The 23,304-nt window shown below is 37.2% G+C and overlaps 1 protein-coding gene across 5 annotated transcripts in view; it reads left to right on the top strand.

Annotated features, from left to right (window-relative positions):
- SUGCT (succinyl-CoA:glutarate-CoA transferase) overlaps positions 1–23,304 on the top strand; it is a 337,866-nt gene that overhangs the window by 3,002 nt on the left and 311,560 nt on the right. For all 5 annotated transcript variants that reach the window (XR_005103899.1, XR_005103900.1, XM_037385361.1 and 2 more), the window contains exons 2-6: positions 990–1,041; positions 1,139–1,212; positions 4,756–4,841; positions 5,641–5,691; positions 11,328–11,448. Coding sequence is in view for 3 of the 5 variants with exons in the window: in XM_037385361.1 (XP_037241258.1) it covers positions 990–1,041; positions 1,139–1,212; positions 4,756–4,841; positions 5,641–5,691; positions 11,328–11,448 (384 nt within the window). In the remaining 2 variants the exon portion in view is untranslated. The remainder of the gene's footprint in view (positions 1–989; positions 1,042–1,138; positions 1,213–4,755; positions 4,842–5,640; positions 5,692–11,327; positions 11,449–23,304) is intronic.

Here is a 23,304-nt window from a genome sequence, read left to right as displayed (position 1 = left end):
GGTTTTTTTTTTGTTGTTATGTTTTGGTTTGGTTTTTCACTGTGTTTTAAATCTTTCTCTGACCTGGACAAACATCAAAAAGATGCTTATCAGAAGTTACTATTGCACAATTTTTATATTTTTATGGTGTTACCAGCTAGGTGCTTTATTTCCTGTGTGTATGTGTGTGATGTGAGACCACCTTCCAAAAAATAATGAAATTACCATTCACACAGGGCGGTGAAGTGTTTTTATCCCCATCCTGCAATGAAAGTTAGCAGAAGATAACCCAAGGTCACCCAAGAGAGAGTTGGGCAAACCTATGGTCTAGGCAATGGGATTGCTTGCTCTGTCTGTTACACTCAGTGCCACCCCTGTTGTTTTAGGGCTAGCCAGGCTGGAAAGAAGGAAAGCGTTGTGATTGCCTTGTATCTTGCATGTGCGACTGCCATTGAAAGTTACAGATAGGAAAACAAGTATTTCCTTGGCTTGTATGTTCTGTCTTCAGTTTTGTAACCTTTTTTTGAAATGTAGTTTATTTTTGTGTGGGTGTGATGCAAGTGCGTAAGTCTGTGCAGGTCAAAACAGTTTGTGAGGGTACTGTGCTTCACATTGGTCTGCTACTCAGTTTTAGTTTGTGTCATTCTGATGTTGCTTGCTGTGCTTTTATTGGAGCTTTCTTCAGATTAGTCTTTAAAAGCTATATGGGTGTTTGTGGAAGGAACATATAAGAATATCTCTAAAAAGTAGATTTACTGTAGAACTGCTAGGTGTTTAGAATAGGTTCTGCAATGGTAACCAGAAGGTTTTCCAACTTTGAAATGCTTTATTAATGTAATAATAATATAACTCCTAATAACCTACCTGTACAGAAAGCTTTATTATCCTTTATTTGCGGAAGGAGATGAGGGAGGGTGTTGAGAATGTCATAAGAGGTGTTTCAGATTACCAATAAGAAACATATCTTAAAAATATTGAGGAGTAAGTTACTGTTTTCTGTTTCTTGTCAGGTGCTAGTAATGTAAAGCCATTGGATGGTGTGAAAATTCTTGATTTAACCAGGTTTGTATTTTGTCTGTAATTTGGAACAGTCTGTCTAGATGCAAATTTTCAGATAGGAAAACCTAAGAAAATCTTTTTTTTTTTTTTAATATTACAGGGTGCTTGCAGGGCCCTTTGCCACAATGAATTTGGGAGATCTAGGGGCTGAAGTTATCAAAGTGGAAAGACCAGGTAAGATTTTTATGTATCTATTTTAGATACAATAAGAATGTGGGGTAGTTCAGCAACTATTTGTTGATGTATTTTAAGTGATACATGACAGAATGCAAAATTGAAGACATTACTGTATCTGTTTGGTGTGTTTCTGGTGACTGTGTGTATGGTATCATTCTAAGAAAAAATTGTAGCTATTTAATTGGGGTTTTTTTTTGAGCCAGTAGTTTTCAAGTTTTGGGAACATTTTATATCTTCATACTATTTCTGATGTGGTAGAAAACTAGTTATTAGGAGGTTTGCTTATACCTGTATGATCCCTTGGCTTTAAATTTAACACTGTGCTCCACCTGTGTGTTTTGATCAGTAGTCGATGTCTGTATTTAGAAAACAGTGTGAGAACAGTTGAAGTTGTAAGGTCAGGTAGCTTTTTCAGATACTAATGTACAAAACAGTGCTGAGTCATCACTTAATAAAGTGTCTTATTCCATCACTCAAAGCTAAATTGATTTTGTTTGAATTGTTTGGACTTTGCTTAGACTGTAAATTGGGCTTCTGAATGCTTAGGTGTTCGGTGGGTTTGGTTTTTTGGTTTTTTTTTTGGTTTTTTTTTTTTTGTGTGTGTGTGTGTGTTTTTTTTTTATCATGTGGTAAGAGGACTGAGGATTAAAACAGGGTTTTAGGTGTAGTGTTTGACATGCAATATTTGACATACACACAAATCCTTCCAGCAATTAGTTACATAAGAATTACAGAAAAGGTGTTTTTCCCGTTTGGGAATTAAGAATTTTCAGCTCGGTTCCCTCTGAGCCAAAATGTCTCAGATAATTTTAAATAGGAATACATTTTACTACTCAGGATTAGAATACTGATAAAATGACAGGTGCTTTAATTTTGGAAATAGACTCCACATTCTATTCTTCTATTTTCATTTTTATTATTACAGGAAAGAAAGGTAATATGAGCATTTAAAAATATATATATACTGTTTGTTAGCACTGCTTTTGTGTAATATTATACAGATCTAGTGGGGCAGGCAAGCGTCTTGACTGGTAGAGTATAAGATGACTTGCCCTTCCCTATCAACTTTCTATTGAGAATAATTTTAATATTGCAGCACAGTTTCAGGTTGTTAATTAAAAATTACCTTGTTGGATAAATTTTTCTTTGGAATTGTGCAAAGTGAACAAAAGTTATTTTCTGCAAGAGGTAGTTTCATCTTTAATGTCCAGGATCTGATATTCCTGTATAGGTGGAGATGGAAGTTCATTGGAAAAGGGAGATTTCTGAATTTGGATGAAAATCTTCATGCTAGTGCTGAAAGTGTCTGAGGTTAGTGAGCTGTGAGCGTGTAGTTTCAAATGCAGAAACTTCTGTAGCTCCATCTGAGTCTGATTGGACTCTGGGTAATTAACTTCATAAATAGAATTAATTTTATTTTTGTGTATTTGAGCTTAACACAATGGTTTTCTTCTCCCATTTAGAACATACGCTTCTTAATTTAAGAGTTGTTGAGGATTGGTAATGATAAAAAATGCTTCATTCTTGTGGAATAGCTACACTTTCTAGTTCTTAAGACCATACAAGAAGATTAAAAAATTGCATGACATTCAGGTCTTTTTTTAGGAATATTTCCTGCATTTGGCTTTCAGTTTTATACATCATCATGCATTTGAGGCATGAAATTATGCCACAGCAGCTGCAAATTTTCGTGTATTTTTTCTTTCTTGAAGTTTCCATTTTTAAAGTTTCTCTTTTTTGGTATTATTACTTTTGAAAAGAGCTGGTGAAGATAATTACACACTTGAGATACTAAAACATATTACTTCGCCTATATTTTATTTTAAATAGGAAATATTGGAAGTTTGAACATTTAACAAAATGTAGAATGTCTAACCGAAGTCACACATCAACCTATGGGTCATCCTTAATCACTCACCATTGTTTCAAATGTTTTCACTTTTGTGGCAGGGCAGAAGCTGCATCTATTTTGTACTATCTGATGAGTCTGACAGTGGTATAATTGCAAGTATCTAGGTAGTAGGAATGGAGAAATGTCAGTGTTTAGGTATGAAGTAATGGTTTTGGAGGTATGCATTCCAGGTCCTAGAGTTTTGTTTTGTGACTGAAGGAAAAGGGCAGCCTGAGAATTCTGAATTTCAAACATTTTAGAACATGAGTAATTGGCTCTTTCTGGGCGAGGATATCTACTTTCACAGGAGTATTAATCTGTAAAGGATAGTAGCCACAGTAGCATCCTGCATGGAAAGTATTACTGAAATGTGTTGTTTTGAATGGCTTGAAGTGGTAATATACAGAAGAAAGATATTTCCCGTCCCGCCCCCCAAGCTTCCTGCTTGAACCAAACTAGTCCTTTGACATACTAAACAGTACAGATGTTGATAAGTAATTGAAACATTTGTATAACTTCTACCACAGTCGATCTGAAATGACTGTAGACTGTGGACTGTGTTACTTTGTGTTACTGCAGTGTATAGCACAACTGTGACAGTGGCTATATGGTGTAAGACCTTCAGCTTGTTTCTGTGTCTGTGCTAGTATCAAAGAGTCTTCTGTGTTGCCTCACTAAGGAAAGTTTTTACTCACGTGAAGTTAACAAGTAGATAAAGTCTAGTTATTGAAATAGATGTAGGAATGTGCATGCTTGCTAGAATTCGGGATGTTGATTATGTCTGAATTTAAATTTAGCTTTAATTCTAATTGAAATAATTGCCAGTCTTAATGACATTTAAGAAAGGTTTCAAATTGGAAATTAAGCATAAATCATACACTGACATCAATGTCTGCAGCAGCTTTAATGCCATCTTACCTTTTGCAATTGCTTCCTTTTGTTGGTGTTCAGCAGCGTGCAGTTTAACAAGTTGTTGCTGATCAGTGGTGTCTTGACATTGTGTCCAGAGTGTTTCAGGAATAGCTTGTTGACCATGTGCACTGTGTGACTTGGTGCAGGGATAGAGCTGCTGCTAAATTCTTCTGGATTGCCTTAAAGAGTGACATTGTAGCAGTGCTTTAAGGTAAAAAAACAACCCCCAAACAAAAAAGCCCCTTCCACCTTCCCCCTGGGTGCCCCCCCCCCCAAAAAAAAACCCCAAAAACAAAACACAACAACCCAACCAACAAAAACACCCCAACAACCAACCCCCCCCCCCCAAAAAAAAAAAACCAAACCCCAAAACACCAAAACAACCAAAAACCCAACAAAAAACCACACCAAAAAAACAACCCACAAACAAAAACAACCAAAAACCTGCAAATACATTGGTGGTTTGTGGCTGTATAGTAATATTTTAAAGCTTAAAAATAGTCCCAGCACTAGCAAGCACTGTGTTCACTTTGCTTAATCACATTCACTTTTAGGTGTTTTTTTGATATAAATATCCTTATATATATATATATATATATATAAAAAACTAATTCTTGTCCTGCCTGCTAGATGAAGCTTAGGTGGTTTAAATATGTTGGGGGAAAACTTTTTATTCTTTTTGTTTGTTCACAGTGGGATATTGGACAAATATGAAAATGTGTTGGCATTTCTTTCAGGAGCTGGTGATGATACAAGAGCCTGGGGTCCACCCTTTGCTGGAACAGAAAGTGTTTATTTTCTCAGTGTCAATAGAAATAAAAAGGTAAGTGGAGTGTGGCATTGAACATTAGCCAATGTTTTCTGTAATTACAACTGAAGACATAACAGTTCTTTGTTTGATTCTTAACATATATAATGGAGCAATAGTTACATTGGCCTTAAATTGTGATGAATAAGTTTCAGGAGAAAAACCAAAGAGTTCCTTTGAACAAAAAAGGCTGCAAACCTTGTATGGTGCTGTGGTCAGCTGAGGCAAATGCAAAAAGCAAGAGTGGTCCTGAATGTCCCCAGCTGGTGGTGCAAATTGACTGGAAATGAACACTGCTGAAAGTCAGGGTTATTTTATTCGAAGGATCAGTTTTTTTCAGGGGCATCAGCTCAGTTGACCTGCTTCAGCTGGTAGCTGGAGCTGGAGGAAAGCAGGCATCATACCACAGTTAGGTTGGCTAAAGGTAGCCTGTGAAGTTTCAGGTTTAAGATGAAGTTTCACGACATGTCTGAATTGTTTAATGGCTTGCTGCCATTGAAACAAATGTTTTTGGTGTACCCATGCATGCTTGCAGTAGCTGCTCTGCAAACATACAGTGATCAGACTGCAGTGCAGCTTCCAGCTGTGCATCTGCCATACTCGTTTCAGTGCTTGTCTGATATGTTGGTGAGACATTTCTGCTTGCTTTACCAACAATTTCTTTTAGCAGGGAGAGGTGGTGTGTGTGTAAATATTTACTTATTTGATTTAGCTGTAGTGTGAAACTTGACTGTTGGTTATGTTTAGAAGAGGCTGATAATCACCAGAAGGGCTTTCACATAAATTACTGTTGTATTTTTTTTTTTATCCTCAGAGTATAGCTATCAACATGAAAGATTCAAAAGGAGTAAAACTTATCAGAGAGGTACGTTTTGATAGCATGAAAACTGTGCCTATTTTGAGCCTGAGTAATAAAAAATAAACTCTATATTTCAAGTATTAGTTTGATATCTGATATAATTTTAAAAGGTACGTTAAGAAAATTTGTTACATTACGGTATATAGCCTCTGTGCTCTGTTCCTTTGGTCTCAATGTTAAATGTAATTTCTAATGATTTTAGATATAAAATTTACATGAAAATGTTACTGAAAGTCTCAAATGAAATATTGTGAGGAAACAGTCTAACAGCCTAGTGCTTTCCTTTTACTGTTGCTGTATGTGATCTCGTACTACTTCATAAGAAAGATTCAAGCTGGACTGATCTGATGAAGTCAGTGAGCAGTTTAGGAAGAGGAGATACTGGGCTCCAGTGTTTGCAGGTTTTTGAATGTTACAATGTATTCATGTCTTCTGTTGCTGTGTGTCTTTCTGAGAAATATTGTCCTGTAGGTAAACTTGATGTTTGATTCTTTTTTCAGTACTTGAGTTCAGAATGTAAGGGTCTTTTAAGAGTGATCCATTTTTCCATTGAAAAATTAATAAAAGTATCACATCTCACATTCTGTGGAACTTGTGCACTTTGTCATCCCTTGTTTATGTATTGAAAAATACAAGACCTTCTACTTGCCAACGCTGTGGTTTTAGCCCTGCAGTACCAACACATCTGAGAGGGTGAGCTGGCTTTTGTTACTGTCTGTTTCAATATCAGTTCCAATCAGTTTATCACAGTGAGACTGTATGTGTCCTGCAATAAATGGAATTTGTCTGGTAGTATTTTTTGTTGTGAATATTGCCTGAAATGCAAATAGATTAAGTTGTCTGGTACTTTTTACCTTTTTTCTTCCCTGTCAGCTACGTAAGACTTCCACATGAAGCATCTCTTTAGAGTTTATAACCCAAGGGTTCTGTAGTGTCTTTTCTATTTGCAGAGCAGAACCATTTATTGCTGATTTGTTATGAAGTTGTATGTTTATCTTTTAAAGGTTTTGGAAATGGATACAGTCATTTGGAATAATTTTGCATGGTATAATGCAGATTTTCTTTTTTTTTGGATAAACTAGTTACATTCTAAATAGAAGTTGTTCCTCTTGCACAAGAGTATCTTGTTATTTGACCCTTAAAAATGGTGAAAGAAAAAGTACTCTCTGCAAAACATTCGCTGATTTCATGTGTATGAACTGGGCCCTGTTTGAAGAATCAAAGGCAGCTGAGCCTTTGAGTCAGGATAAGCTGGAGAAAAGATGGCTTCAGCTTGAGCTTATGGTGTGACTGCCACTGTTTGTGGTTAGGAAGTTTCCCTTTTCTCATCTTGACATCTGTGCAGGAAGATTACTGATTGCTTCTCGTTTTAAATGTATAGCTTTCCGCCTGTGATATGGAGAACCTTTTTATGGTCCGTGGAGTTGAGTGTCTGGTGACTTAAGAATTTGCAATACAGCTTCTGTACTTCAGGCTCAGGTATCTGGTTAAGTTCAAATCCCACATAATTTTTGAATCAAAGTTATCAGCTTTCTTCTCTCTCATTTGTGCATCCTTTCTGTCAGCTCAGTGCTGGGCTTCCCACCCTTTTCCTGCTAGTAAGATCTCTTGTATCACTGTAGTGTAGAGCTATCATGATGCTGAAGATGGGATAGCTGGCAGTAAGAGTATTTAGAGCTACAGACAAATGCTTCCTGCCAGCAGCAATATTAATTTTTCCCTTAGCTTGATGTCACTGAAACAGTCAAGCAGTGTAGGAGAATTAATTGCTAAGATGTGATGTTATGGAATCACCAGTGAGAGAACTAACTGTTAAATATTTACCACACTAGCTGTGGAAATGAGGCAATCTCCTGTGAGAAAGTTATTTCTTAGCTTGTTACTCTTTTAAGAAGAGTTGCTTTCATAACCATTACAGCTTTCTGTTCATTAAATCAATGGCATCCTTATCTGTGATATAGCAACATTGTAGACTGAAGTGATGAGGCATTACTGAAATGTGACTCTACTTGTGGAGTTGTCACTTTGCTTGATTTAGGGTGGTAGTTTTTTGGAAGTATTTGGTGCAGAGGTCTTGACATTCCATTATTGCATCTCAAATGGAGCCAGAATATAACTACTTCTGTTTGGAGTTTTGTTAAAAAGGATATGTAAAGGGAAGTTATCTATAACAGGCTTTTGTTTTCAGTTGTCTCCTGGAAACATCAGGACAGATGTGTATAGAATTGAGGGTTTTTCAGCAATGTAATTGTTACTATGAAAAATAGTATTCGTGTCTGTAAAGCGATTGATGGCAAGAAGAAATTCAAATTTGTGACACTGGTTACTCATACAGAAATATGAATCATGTCCTGAGCCTAAGCACTATAAAGTAAGGTAATAAAGTTATAAATTTTCATTAAGAAAGGTAGCATGGTTAGAATACTAAAAACAAAGGAGTAGAGAGTCTTCAGGTATATGACAAAAGCACAGCTGTGATAACTCAGTCAGTAGTATCAAGTAAGCTGAAGAAATCTTTTTATCAGGAGTCCTGGCTGCTTTTCTTCCTTTGGCACAGCACTACAAAATGCTTGTTCAAGGTCTGCTCTTTCATAATTACAAGATTAGATGATTCCCACAAAATTATTATTTGGTCATCTTTTTTATGTTTATTTATTCTGTGCCACTTGTAGCCCTGTCTTCCTTCCTAATGCTTTTGGCTTGCTATTAACTGCTTCCCAAATATTTGTATGTCTGCCTGAATGAATTTTTTTTTTTTTCACTTCAGTGTTGGTATGTGCACCAGTCCCATGCTCTGACATCCTTCTGTTGTAATACGGCTCAATATCTCTTTAGAGCATTATTCAGCAGTTATTGTCAGAAGCTTCTTTTAAGAACCTTGAGGATGATACCTTTCTCCTGAGTATTTAGCCTTAACTGGTTAACTTCTCTATTCATGAAGAATTTGGGAATATTCCATTGGTTGGGAGCTGATGGCACTCCTTCCCTTTCATTACCTTTAGCTGATAGGTCAGCATCTCATGCATGCTGTCTCACTTGATAAAGCAAACTATTCACACATGCAAATACACAGTGTGTGTGTGAGTGTGCACATTCTCCTTTGTGTGGAGATTTTGTAAAAAAACAAAACTAAAAAACTAAACAAAACTTCCAAAAGGTATGATTAGTTAGCTTTTTAAAGTTAGGACTGTCATTATTTGTTATTGTAATTCAGTTTAATGACTACTTTGGCATGCATGATGTCTTTTTTTTTCTTTCCTGAGGCACAGACATAGGACACTGATATGCTCAATCTGGAATACGTAGTATTCCAACTCAGGTCTGTGTTGTATTGCTCTGTTAGTAGAGGTTTAAATACAAGTGATATGTTCAGAGCACTTTGTAGGACGTGGAAGTGTGACATTTCAGTTGACAGTGGACTTAAACCCTCATTGAGATGGAAAATCCCTTTGAGTTTTAAGAGCATACAGTTTGTTTGGATCAGAGTTTGAATCCAGTTCTCTGCAGTGGTAGTACCCTGGGTACTTATGCTTGGTTCAGTGAGCATTAAAAAAAGTACTAAGCACAGACTGCTGCCTTTATGCATTGAAGACTATTTCCAAGCGTCATGAAAACTTTAGCAGCAGAGCTGACGCAGCATTTGTAGGATGTCTTGAAAACTCAGGTTCATTTCTTTCGGAGAGTAGATATACTGCTAAACTGGGCCCAAGTCATTGTATCAGACTTTAGCGCTGTCGCCATCCCATGTATATTTCTAAGCCCAAAGGTGTGGTGCTTTTTATGTTATAGTACTGTATGTCATGCTTTCTTCCTCAGTGGCTCGTAGTAGCTCTTTCGTATGAGATAAACAACAACTCTCAAACCATTTTAGCCCATATAATCATTGCAAATTGGATAGATTATACAGTTCCAGTGAAAACAATACAAAAGCTCTATCTGATTTTGTCTCTTGAATGAATTAAGCTAATGCTGTAGCATTACCAGTTGGAAAAGTATGAACTGTGAAGGATTTAAAAAGAAAATGAAAACCCCCTTGACTTTATTTGCATAAAGGCATACTATTAGAGAATAAAGAGCTTGCCCCTATTGTGTTCCACTTGCCTTACTTTGGTGGCCTCATCTGCTGTCCTGCACACAGGGTTGGGACAGCTGTAGATCAGTCTGAGCTACTTCTGTTTTTACTAGCAAATACTTTAGCTCTGTGGAAACTTGGATCTTCTTGAAAACCTTCCTGTGACAAATGCTTGTTATTTAATAACTTCCATGAAATTATGTTCTGTTCACTTCTATGGAATCGCAAAATAACAAACCAGCCAGCTGTCCACGTTGAAACCCAGCAATGCTTATTAAGAATCTGGAGACTGTTTCTCATTTTGCTATAGTCCTACAGGTTCTTGATATAACAACTTTAAAAATAGTTGATAACATATTTTAAAATGCACCTTTACTGTATGCTGAACTTCATTTCTGTTAATGTCTCCTTCATGCATCCCATTGACCCATTTTTAAGTGGTGTGGTACCTTGTCTGAATAAGAATCAGTTTCTATTTTTCTTGTTAAAATGCTTCCTGGTTTGGCACCCTCTTTGGCCTTACATTCAGCTGAACAGCCTGCATGCTAGAACAAAAAATGCTTTTGATTGTTGTTATGATGACAGTAGTTTATAGAAGCTGGTCTAATATACTGTATGTATTAAGCGGACATCAACATGGTAGTTTCAGAGAACGTGACGCTCATCAGCTGCAAATAGCGTTAAGAAACTAAATGTCCTAGGCTATGCTTAAAAATGTGTGCACAAACGTGGGTACCTGTCAGGGAATAGTTCCAAAAATTCCAGGGGGCGAGTGGGGTGCGACCAAGAAAAAATACTCAACGGCCCCAAGGCATACATCTTTCAGTGTGTGGTTCTTTTGCTTTGGGAGTTCTTAATTTGTGTTAGTCGTCTTGAAACTTGTATATGTGTGTTTTTAACTTTTATAAGATAAAAAGATGCAACTTAAAGCCTGTTAATATGTTATTTAACTTCAGTGGATTTTTGGACTAGGTCATTGATCTAGATGCGATGGATAAAGTCGCATTGCAGAGCGTGACAGCACTATTCTAATTGAGGTGACTGTTCATTTTAACCCAGTAAAATTTTTGGGCTCGCTATTCTGTTTCTACATGCAGGAAATGAGATATGTGTCTTCTGTTACAATAATTGTATTCAATGATTTTAAAATGAAAAATAATTTGTAAGTTTATTTCTATGGTAGAGATAGAATATATTAACCTTTATCCTTCACGTTTTCTCCCTTCTTTTTCTCAAGCTAAGGGCAGGTGTAAAGGTGATGATTGTTCTGTAAACTATCATCAAGTCGTGGGACATTGATGTGATACCGATAATGTAATTTTATCATAGTTTCATCTAGTTGCTTTAGGATTTTGACAGTTGTCTTTCTAGATATGCAGTGTCTCTAATATGTAGTTTGCAGAGATGCACAGTCTAACAGGTAAAGAAAAATCTCTCTAGGTTTGTAAGTTTTGTCAGAAAGACTGGAGCCATTTTGATTAGTGAGATTTTTAAATTAAGTTACATGAGGAATTTATTGAAGTTTTGGAAGTTCATTAACAAATCTTACTTGTCCTTTTCTTTTCTAAAGCTTGCAGCAGTGTCTGACGTTTTCGTGGAAAACTACATCCCTGGGAAACTGGCTGAAATGGGTCTAGGTTATGAAGACATTAAGAAGATTGCTCCTCACATAGTGTACTGTTCAATAACAGGTAATTTCAATTGCTTGTGTTAATTATTTCCTTTATTTCAGGAAAAGTTTTAAAAGTCATGTGGTAATATACAAGTATATTATTTTGATGTCAGTTAAGATAAATTGAAAGACTGAAAGTTTGTTCAGTTCAAAAACAGGTATAGAAAAATTGGGAGGTAGCAACCATGACGACAGCTTGTAAGTTGTTCAACAGTGGCATTACCATGCCAGCCTGGAATGTTCCTGTTGACTTCAAAGGAGCCAGGGTTGGCAGGGCTGCTTGGATTTTCCTTTGCACTAGCTGAAAACTCAGATATTTTGAAAAGTTTCTTCCCCCTGCCTCCAGCAGTCCTAATGTATCCGTTTACATATTGCAGGTTTCCAGTCTGGTAACCTTAGTGTTTGTTACTGAAGCACCTCTCTCTTCACAGTTGCGTGGTTATATGTTCGTGGAAGTTTTACACTACATTCTGTTGCCTGATAACTGAAATGGTAGAACAGTTGTAGGTACCTTATAAATGCTGGGGAAAAATGAAAGGAAAGTAAACGTATGAATATCAGGAAATGCATACATGTAAAAATAATTTTAAGTCTGAAAAATCACTTAAAAAAAACCCCAACTGAAAATGCCCCAAAAATCTTGATCAAGCACTAAAATGGAAGGATGCCTGCATGTAGTCTACTGTTAAAATAGAACTAAATGAAAACATGAAAGTTACAGGTATTTCTAGATTGGTTTAAAGTCTTAGTTACAAACTTGTTATGCCTCTGAATTTCTGAGGAATAAGTGGCTTTGGCTTTTTAGTTACTCTGTATTAATGTTGTTTAATAGGAACCAAATAGCTTTTCAGTCTATTGTGACGTATATATCATCTTTGTATGGTAAATGTCTGAAGAAGACAAGAGCAGAAAGGCAGTTCAGGGCTTGCTGAGAATCTCTTTGTTTAAACACATTTTTAGGTTGGTCAGTGGCTAGTTACCACAATGTTTTTCATATTTGCTTGTGCATGTAATCTCACAACTGGAATTTGTCAAGTGGTTTTTGGATATTTATTTTTTGCTTAGCTGCTGTACCCATAATTAATGAAAAAGAATATAAATTATATCCAAGATACAATTTCTGTGAGGTAATGGCCTTTGATTTGGTAAATCTGTTTTTCCATTCGTACTGCATGTTAACTTTTGAGTGCTTTTGTAGTTTACTGATAATAAACAAAATCTGTACTTGAAGTCAGGGCCTAAGGAAAGATACTATTTAATTTCACAGATTCATGGAATTGTTTAGGTGGAAAGGACCTCTTGAGACCATCTAGTCTAACCCCCCAGCTCAAGCAGGGTCAGCTACCGCAGGTTTCCCAGGATTATGTCCAGCTGGGTTTTGAGTATTTCCACAGCTGCTCTGGACAACCTGTTCCAGTGTCTGATCATCCTCACAGTAAAAAAGCTTTTCCCATGTTCAGGAAAACTTGTCTGTTGCCTCTTGTCCTGTCAGTGGGTGTTACTGAGAAGGGTCTGGCTTCGGCTTCCTCTTGCTCATTCCCACCCACTGGCTATTTATATGCATTGCTAAAATCCCCCTGCGCTTTCTCTTGTTTTGGCTGGAGTCTCACCTGTCCCGCCCTCTCACCGCGTGTCAGGTGGTCTAGTCTCTTAATTGTCTGTGTGGTTCTGTGGTAAACATGCCTCTGATTTCGTATTTGTCTTGCACTGGGGAGCCCATGACTAGATACAGTACTCCAGGTGTGGCCTCACCAGTGTTGAGTAGAAGGGAAGGATCTCCTCCCTCAACCTGCTGGCAATACTCTTCCTAATGCATTGCAAAATATTGTTGGCTGCCTTTGCTACAAGGGTGCATACTTCTGTATGTTCTGTTTAAAGTGCTCCCTAACTTCCTCCACTGAGGGTGAGCCTTTCTGCAGACTTCCCCTCAAATCTCGGGGGCCTAGGACTACCAAGGGCCGGCTTTCATGGTAAATACTGAGGCAAAGAAGGCATTCTTCATGTCTTTTTGTCACCAGTTTCCCTGCCCCATTCTGCAGTAGGTCCGTGTCTCCCCTAGCTGTCTTTCTGCTGCTGGCTTGCTTGCAGAATCCTTTCTCATTGCTTTTTGCATCTTTCACCAAATTCAACTCCAGGTAAACTTTGGCTTTTGTAATTATATACTTGCACATTAAACAGTGACTGTACTCCTAAGTTACTTGCCTCTGCTTTCACCTCTTGCACGCTTTCATCTTACTGTGAAAACAAATTGGACAAAGATCATATAATTTTGCTGTTGAAAGCTTGAATATCACAGTTTACAGTTATACATAATGAAAAACACAAACATAAAAAAATACATAACTAAAGATTCTTTTTTTTATTTATTCATGGACTGTGATCATTCGAGGTTGAAGGTATTTGGGAAGTAAGAGGTAAGTGGCGTTTATCAGATGCCTATAAAACAACTTGGGATCTTCAATTATAGGTGCTTAAGTCTTGGACATCCAACAGGTGACAAGGAACATCTATTTAAGGATGATGCACCTTCTAGGAATAAAGGCAAAATCTCTAATACTCTTAAAAAAAAGAAAAAAAAGACAGATCATAAACCAATTAAGTCAAGGCAGAAAATAGGAAAATCTCAATCTAAGCATATTAAAAGAAGCAACCAGACTAGGACCAAATGTGCATTTGTCACAGAGAAGGCATGATGGTGATACTTGGGAAGTAATTCCCGCCCCCCCCCCCCAATACGGCAAAAAAACCTGATTTAAGAAAAAATTGCTGCTTGATTTTTTAAAAGCTCTGTGGCCTGATTCTAGATATTAGAATTCAAAACAGTTTTGTGCTGTGGTTGACTCTACTACATTCAAATATACCTTTTGGCTTTTTTGCAAAGGAGGACAGGAAGAAACTAGAAGAGGTTTGATGTAGTAATGCTTAGCTTAAAAAACCCCCCAATGAACAGTGAAGAGGAGATCTAGTAGTTATAGTTAAAATACCTACTGATAAAAATTGCTTAGATTAGGAGCTCAGATTAAAACATGGAAAGAGACCAAGAGAACTTTTTTGTTTGTTTGTTTTTCCATCAAAAATAATGCTAGACAAACAGCAAAGGAGGTTGGTAAAAGCATTAAAAGATCTTTATGGTAGCAAAGTTCTGTACACCATGATTTATTATGGGGAAGGTTAGGGAGTTTGCGTACTTGAGCCATTTTCTGCAAGGGATCAAGTTGGAAAACTTCGTTAATCTGAACATCTAATATAAAAGACTTTTAGAACAAATTGGTAAATGAGTATTTATAAATCACCTGTAGCACTACATCCAAGCAAGGTGAACTTTTGGTCTGAACCTGTGTTTTATTAAGACATGTCATAACTTTGCCAGTGAAAACACACACATGTAACATCAAGCTGTTCATGTAAACATAGCAATTAATTCAGTTTCATTTTCTAAAGCAAACAGTGAACCTAATAGGCAATCCTTTACTTTTGCAAGGCATGTCTCACCCATGTTGCTTGCTATTCATGGTGTTCAAGTGCTTTTCTTTTTCTTCTGGGTTCTTGGTTGTGGAGGCCTGTTGAAACTAGTGGGATTCAGTACAGAAATTTGTCTGAGAGCAGTGACTTGGATGTTTTATGCTGGGTGTTGCAATGTTTGACCCAAAACCCAGGTTTCTGTAAGCTGAGACATCTGAGTTGGATGGCTGGTTTTGTGAGAGATTGGTGCAGAGAGCAGGTAACTGCATTCTGAAAGGGCCACCAAGAAGTGCTCGGTTCCCCTGAGTTGAGACAGGAGCTATGCTTGTGACAGTGTAAGAAAATAAGGACTGGTACTGAAGCAGAATGAACTGAGACACGCTGAATCTAGTAGGTTCCTGAGAGCTCAGATGTAATATTTGGGATAGAAAGAAACTAAGAACACAATCTAAGGTTATTTGGTAATGCCTTAGTTATGTGTATATAAAATGCCTAGCTAGGGATACGGAAAATATGAGTTAAGGAAGATGCAGAGAGCAGTATTGTTTGTCAGATGTAAGAGATGTGCTGGCCTAGAACACTGAATTAAATGGACTGGTTGTCTTCCCAAATGTTGAAAACGGTTGAGACAAATCATCTTGGTTACAGTAACCCCTTTTACGTCTAAACAGTGGGATTTCATCCATCATTTGGCATTTCTTGTACAGGCTGTGCAAGAGATAATAGAAATATGTTCGTTTCCAAGCCCTCTCTAGTTTGCGGTCTTGTGAAGTTTAATGCATTCACAATATAGCGTGACTTATGTTCTGAGGTCTTTGAACAGAGGATAGGAATAGTTTATACTATTTAACTCAGTTGAGTATGCTTTTTTTAAGGATGTATTTTATTTATCATGACTATTGTTGACAGACAAAATTGTGTTGGTGATTTTTAATGACTGTCATGAACTGTATTACATTTTAGATGTGAGAATATGTAGACAGACATTTTGGCATAACATTCAATAATAAGTAGGTAATCAAGAAATAAACATGTCCAGTATGTCAGAATCGGAATGTTTTTCCAAGTTTAATTTTTTATTTTCTTTGATTTTCGTGTTAGCATATATGCTGAAGACATAGCTGATTCATTTAATAAATTAAAAAAAAGTACTGGACACTACTTCCCTTATCCAATTGGTTAACTCATTATTGAGAGTGGATATCATCTGGAATGTTTTGGTTTCTTATTTTTGGAACCATATTCCTTTCAAGTTTAAACTTCATAGGTATGGAATGCAATCAATAAACAAGTTTTGAAGAAATTGGTTTCACCATATAGTAAAACATGTCTAGCAGCTGTGATCAAGATGTCTTTAAGTTTCTTGGTTGTTGTTTTATTTGTTTTTTTTTGTCGCAGTCACTTATTGAATGCAAGTGTAAATAAATCAAAATGGATATTAAAACTTTTTAAATTTAGGGGTTATCCAAATATATGGTATTTCTGACTCTAGACTGTACTGCATCCTTTCCTTGTGCTGCTCCAGAGAGTGTGCTCAGGTAGTTGCCATTCTTATCATTGTTACCATGGTTGGTCCTTCCACTTTGGAGAGTGGTGCTTTCACTTTTTAAAGACTTTGTGACAAGGCTTATGTGAAAATAGGGGTCTTGCATTTGTCTTCAGACCTCAGTGTCACCGATAGCCTTTTTGTAAAGGCTCACCTTCTAGAACATTTTTATCCCAGTCACTGGCTGCTTCGGCACCTGCTAGCTGCATTTTGCGTTTGCGGTTACAATGATAGTAGCTGTTAGCCAGTTATGGATTAGGTTATTTGCTTGATCCCTGAAGCGGTTCAGATGCTGAATGAATGCTGTCCTTTTGAAACTGTTCCTGTGTGTCCTGGTACATTGGAATTTCTGTTTTATACTGCTTGATGTGGAACCAGGTGGGGCTGGGCTGTCTTCAGAGTATATTGCATTGCTCATGTGGTCATGAATGGCTCATATGTGTCATTTGTAATATAACACTTGTATGTATTCCATTAAACTTATTTCTCCTTCTGGATGGTAGGTAAAATATCATAGAGGTGTCATCAGCTTACTTCTCATTCATTATTTCCTTTGGCCTCCTTGCTTTAAGTTGTAGTATCACCATGAAATCTAGTCTAATCCCAATTGTTTTTATTGTTCCTCCTAGTGTCCCTTTCTCCTCACTTCTTGTGGCCTACAGACTAGTATTCCTATTCTTCTCAGCCTCCCACCTACACGATGCCTTTGTGCCCTCTTCTTGGTCTTTTTGTCAAATATATTTCCCTTCCTTCTTGGTCTGCACCCTCCCCCCTGCCCTTTCCTAGCCATGACTAGCTCAGCCAGTTCAGACTCTTTCCCTCCCCACTTCAGTTCCTCACTGAACATGTTTCCCTTGCTTCCTTTGGCTTCAGGCTTACATTTTCCTACCAACATCCTTTTCCAGCCCATTGTGTTCTCCAGTCCTTTGGAATCTTCATTCTAACCTCCATTTTCTTCTGTTTCTCTTTTCCTACACTGCAGTGCTAGCAGGAATCGAGCAGAGGGGATACTCTGTGCTTGCTTTTTGAGTGCTATCCTCGCGCACAGTAAGTGTGAGCAGTAAATACAAATAAAAACAGGACTAGAGCATGCTCAGTTGGTCTGTGGGGACAGTGTACATACATTTGTCAGAACAGAGTGCTGGGATGTATGGTATGATGGAACATGCATGCACTTCATGGACTGAATCTTTGGAGATTTTAGCCTTGAAGCCCTAAAATATTTCCTTGGAGAGCATATATGTCCCAGCCCCCATGATACCTTAAGCTAGATTTGAGGATTTTTCTAGTGGAGAGAAGATACAGCAGCATTAATAAAAAGCATAACCATGACAAAAAGGTCTCCCGTTCTTTAAAGTCTTCACTCTAAAGAGCAGAAATTCTTGGGGTTTTAAGCAAACAGCTGTAAGTTGTTTTTTCTAATGTAGCAAAACAAACCTGCTTCCCCCCCCCTCCCCCCTTCCCCAGTGTTGTGCTTAAGAACAGCAGAAACATTCTGTGAGAAATTCTGAAAACATTCAAAACTCTGATTGTTATATAGCTTAAAGATCAAGATTGGACTTAATTTGCATTAACAAAAAGCATTTAATGTACATGTATGGAGGTGACTGGTTCAGCTGAATGGGCATGTATTGTGGCAGAATATAAAATCTGAAAATCTGAAGTAAATGCTCCTTAGAAGTCAGAAGATATGCTACTTTATAACTTACCCAGATTTGAGCTATTTTTTTTTAAATACAGGAACAATATTTCTATGGAATTTCCCCTTTCTAGATTTTGGACTGTAGCAAGTTGTTAGTGAGAGTCACATGGAATACAGTGTGATTTTTCTTAAAGTTCGGAGTCACGTGTAGGTGAAGAGTTTAGACACAGGTAAGCCAGATGCAGCCTCCTTAGTGGCATTTTGGAAACTGATTAGCAACTGAGTTGCTTATCCAAACAGCTCTGATAGAATACATCCAGCCCTGCAGTGGCTGTTACAGGGTTGCAAGGATTTCCCAGATATTTCCCAATATTCCTGCTGTTTTGAGTGCTCTTGAGCTCCAGATTGCCTGTTCTAACTCACAAGTTGGCTTTACTGATGAGTGTAATATTAGAACTAGTTTAGATGTATTCGGCTCTGTGGCTGAGATTAGTTTAAGTTTTTGACAATTGGCTGGTTAAAGTAAAGCATATACAGGTCTCTAGGGAATGTCGGTTCGTTGCTCTTGGTACGGGCCGGCTCGCAGTTTATTTCTGAACAGGAGGGGGCACTGTTTAAAAGGACAACATTGTCTTAAAATCAAAGCACTTTACTGATTGCCCCCCCCCCCCCCCCTTTTCTTAAAGCCTCTGAAGGCAATATGATTTGAAATAATTTTGTAGTTGTCTTTGAATGACGAAAGCTGCTACTCGCAGATTCTCAGCCCCATTCCCTTCCTCTGCTAAGCTGTGTGAATTGTGCTTACTTCTCTCTTGCCTACAGGTTTTGCCAAAAGATAATGCTCCTCAGGGCTTTTTGTCTCTTCCTTTTCTAGGAAGTAATGCTTCATATCATACGCAGGTTGCTTTGTATGCTGCTTGTAGCATTACAAAATCTTGTTTCAAATTTTATTTTCTGTCATTTTAGTCCTTAAATGCTTAGTTTTCTGCCTTTGAAAGAAATTTTACTCCTATAAAGACTCTTTGGAGTGATTATGCATGAAAGGAATTGAATACATATGATAATCATAGAAAATCCTAGAACTATTCTTAGTTAAACCAAGAGGAGCTACGAAGATAACATTTTGGGGATTGGTATTTTTATTAACTTTCTGTTACTGTAATAAATTATATTTCTTGGACATTTTCAGCCCCCACCCCAAAGAACTTAGTCTTAACTCTGAATTTATAAATACTTTGACTGTACTAAACTGTTAATTTGTTAGCAAATGGTATTGTTGTAAAAAGTAAAAAGTTAGGTAGAAAGAAGGCAAAACTTTTATAAAAGTGTTGTGTGTCACCCGAGTTTCATATGGGTCTGAATCTGGAATTGTATATGTGGCTTTAATATACATAAAGTCCTTAAGGTCCATAAATTGTTATCTTCAAAAATAATAAGTAAATCTTGTGTCTTGTGTGGTTCTGATGAATCTATGAGAAGAAAAATAGTTCTAAGCTCCACTCATCTACATAAAAGTTAATAGTAACTCAAAAGAACCAGCATTTGGTACTTCCCAGTACATCATCTTTTTTACGGGTAATTTGTTGTGGCTTCTCATGAGAGCATTTAATGCTATAATTTTGATGTATATCTATCTTACTTTGCCCCCAGTATTTTCACAACAGGAAAGAAATGCCAACTGCAGTGTGATTTGCTGGGCAAAGGCTAGCTGAAATGTTCTTCACATCCTCCAGTTTGTTAACTAACTGTGGTAATATGTGGAATTGCCTTGGACTAGGTACTGTTTGTAGACTCCTTTTTACCAAGTGATGCTGGCCTGTAAAATTGTGGGTAACTTGGAGTGTCTGTGTCTTTGTGCCCACTCCTTCCCCTGACAAATGGCATGTGATTTCTAGGTGGTTATAGTCTAGATATAATTGGCTGGTACAAACTGATAGCTCCAACTTAACAAAAAAAAAAAAATGCTGTGTATTTCATAGTGATACCATTTGGCAAAATAATTTCTTGATGCTGTAAATTCTTTATTGATAGCATACAAGTAGAAAACTGAGTTGTATTCAAAAGCTGGCTCAGTGGTTGCAGTTGTCACTACATAATAGCAGCTATAGAAGTGTTCCTGATCATTAATCTGTTCAAAAGTTATTAAAATTTGTGAACCAAAAATACTAAAAAGAGAATTTTTATTTTTTGGTTTTGTAACTAAAAAAAAAAAAAAAAGAGACCCTAAAACTAGGCAGAACAAACTGGAGGGGAACACAAAAATAAAAAAAAAATAATAATAAAAAAGACAAAGCCCACATAACAAAATACATAGGCTGGTTGAGCCAAATAACCAATGCAAGCAGGATGATGCGCAGAATTAAATGGAAATTAGAAGAATTAACTGAGAATTTAAAGCATTAAAACAGTCTTTTAAATATGTTAGAAGCAGGAATAATTTGGAGAATAAGGTAATTAATGAAGCTGGAAGCTGCAAAAAAGAGGATTGATGTCTTGGTACTGGTCTTCAGTAAATGGTGTTCATAGAGAACATTTCAACAGATGTCTTGTTTTCTAATACTAGAAGACACTGTATGAGGACTGGTATGTTGGAGGAGGCATTGTCAGAACAAACTGGGTGTTGGGCTTCCAGTAGCTCTTAATGTGGCCTAAGAACAAGGAGGCAGGTCTGGTAAACTGCGAATGTTGTACCTCTCTTACATAAACACAACAATCACAGGCTTACAAGCCTTGAAATATGAACTTAAGTGCTGACAGTGATTGAATAAAAGCATTTGGAGGGGAAAAAATTGTGAAGCTTCTACCTGAGCTTGAGTTGATAAAAATAGAGCCTTCCAGCATTAGGAAAGAAAATCAGGCCTTTCCAATCTGTTAGTTTTTGCGTTATGCAGTTGGAAGATGGATGGATTAAAGACTTGATCTGTCAGGTTTTTTTGATAACTGCCCACTCACAGACAACTTCAAGCTAAGAGAAATTAGTAATCGGGGTCTAGAGATAAAATAGTCTGAGAACAGTTTTTGACGAGTTGAGTAGCAGACTGAGGATTTGTGGAAACAAAAATCATTATTGGGACAATATAATTACCTATCTACAACAGCGTAATAAACCTTGTGCTATGTATTTTGACTATAGTAAAGTTTCTGACACTTTTGAATAATGCTTTCATAGACAAACTAGGAAAATGTGATGTACAATAAATAAAAAAAGTAGTTCAGGAGTGGTCACAGTCTCCCTGACATCTTAGCTCTCATGGTACATAAATAGTTATTATTGGTATTTCATGATTGACATGGAAGGCAGTACACTGTTGCTGGATACTTTTTTTCTCAAAATAGGTGATGGAATAGAATGTGGATGAGCCCCAAATCCTCATGTGATCATGAGCTACAGGGAATTTGTCATGGGTTTTAGAGTTGAGAGGCAGGAGGCATCTGGAGCTGATTTACAGGTAGGAGACATCATTTTCTTAAAGCCTTATACTCTTTAAAATTGCTTTTGGGGATGTGGCTAACTCAGAAGAGAGAGCTCACTTCAGTTTTTCATGCCTTGACTCTGCTCCGTTTTTCTTCCCAAAGCCGGGGATTTAAAGCACCCCAACATCCCTGTGTCAGTACATGCACATGTGGTGAAATCGTGGTGTAGAAGCTGAGCTTAATGGCCTGAGAGCTCCATGCAACTCTGAAGGCCCACAAAGCTGAAAGGGAGTAAATCTATACAGCATGATTATAATTAAAAATAGCCTTGACCAAATTGTTTACACAAATAAAAGTGCAAGGATAGAATTGAAGGTTGGAGCAAGTCCATTATACTATGCTGAATCAGAAATAATCAAGTCCTTATAATATAGTATGGAGGACATTGCTTTAAAGAGGGGTTCTCAGAAGGCTTGGTGGTAACAGTGGGGCATGATCGAAGCTGAACACAAGTCAATGTCAGATTGTTAGATGAAAGACTAGTATCATACTGCATTATATGAAGACAAATATGGCATAAATGACTGTTTCTCTGCCCTGCTCCACACTGGTAAGGTCTCAGTTGGAAGGCTAGGTCTGCTACTGGGTACTGTATTTCAAAAATTTTTTGGACAACTGAAGAGAGTTGGGAGAAAAATCTGAGCAATCTATAGGTGAACAGCATTGCATATTGAAAGGTAGCTTGGAAACTTCAGTTTTTTTCCTTAAAAAAAAAAAAAAAAAGCTGCTGTGATCAGAAGAAACTGCGGTAGTCATCTAGCCATCTCTTCCTAAAGCATTCTGTATGTTTTCACATAGTAGTTCTTAAATTAGGATCCTGATGGTATGTGAAAGCATAAAAAAATAATTCCTTGCCTAACCTGTAGAAATAGCTAAACTACTTCTTGGTATTCAAAGAATGAAAGTATTAAGAAAATAAAATCTTAAGACAAATTCTGGGAGCTAAAATAAGTGTTCAGTCATGACAGTTGGAGAAGTAGGTTGTCTTTGGTTTTCAGAGAGTGAAGTAATTGGGAATGCAAGAGCAGCATACAAAATAATAAATGGTACAGGTAGAGTATTAGCCATTTTCTTTCTCAAGTGTAATAAAGGCATCTTGTGAAGCTGGAAGACTGGATATTTAAAACCGGTAGTGCATCACAGAGAAAATTTTGCCTTTTAATATTCTGCAGAGTTTGCTGCCTGATCTTCTTAAGAGAAGGAGTAGATAATTACATAGATCAGGAGAACAGGCACAATTATTAAGATATTCTCTCAGAGGGTTTGGAACAAGCCAGCAGATAACTAGTGACTCTTTCAAACACTGAACTAAGTGGTGTCAGTTGTATGTACACCTCAGGACCAATATGTGAAAGAAACTCAATCAAATGTAATGGTGGTCTGATTTTGAGGAGGGTAGGTTACTATGACCTTGCAGTTTTTAGGTACAGAGAGATATTAATTGAATACTTCAGTGCTTTTCTGCCTTGTGCTGATGTGCTGCTTTGTAATTCTCAGTGGCAACTACATGTTTGTACAGACTGGGAACTGGTTTCTTCTGCGGTAAAGAACTAGCTTTATGGCATGCAGCTTCTCATGTGTAATTACTCTGATATCTCAGGTGGCCATCAATGTATAATCAAATGTCCTGATGCTTTTAAGACTATTAATTCTAACTATTCTGCAAGAATTGGGAACAGCATTAATTTATAAAGCACAAGGGTTAAATACTGTAGAGCAATTGTCTCGTAAAGAAGTTAAACAAAAAGCTA

Source organism: Falco rusticolus, chromosome 4, assembly GCF_015220075.1.
Source record: "Falco rusticolus isolate bFalRus1 chromosome 4, bFalRus1.pri, whole genome shotgun sequence".
Lineage (NCBI taxonomy): Eukaryota > Metazoa > Chordata > Aves > Falconiformes > Falconidae > Falco > Falco rusticolus.
This window is presented reverse-complemented; position numbering and strand designations above follow the sequence as displayed.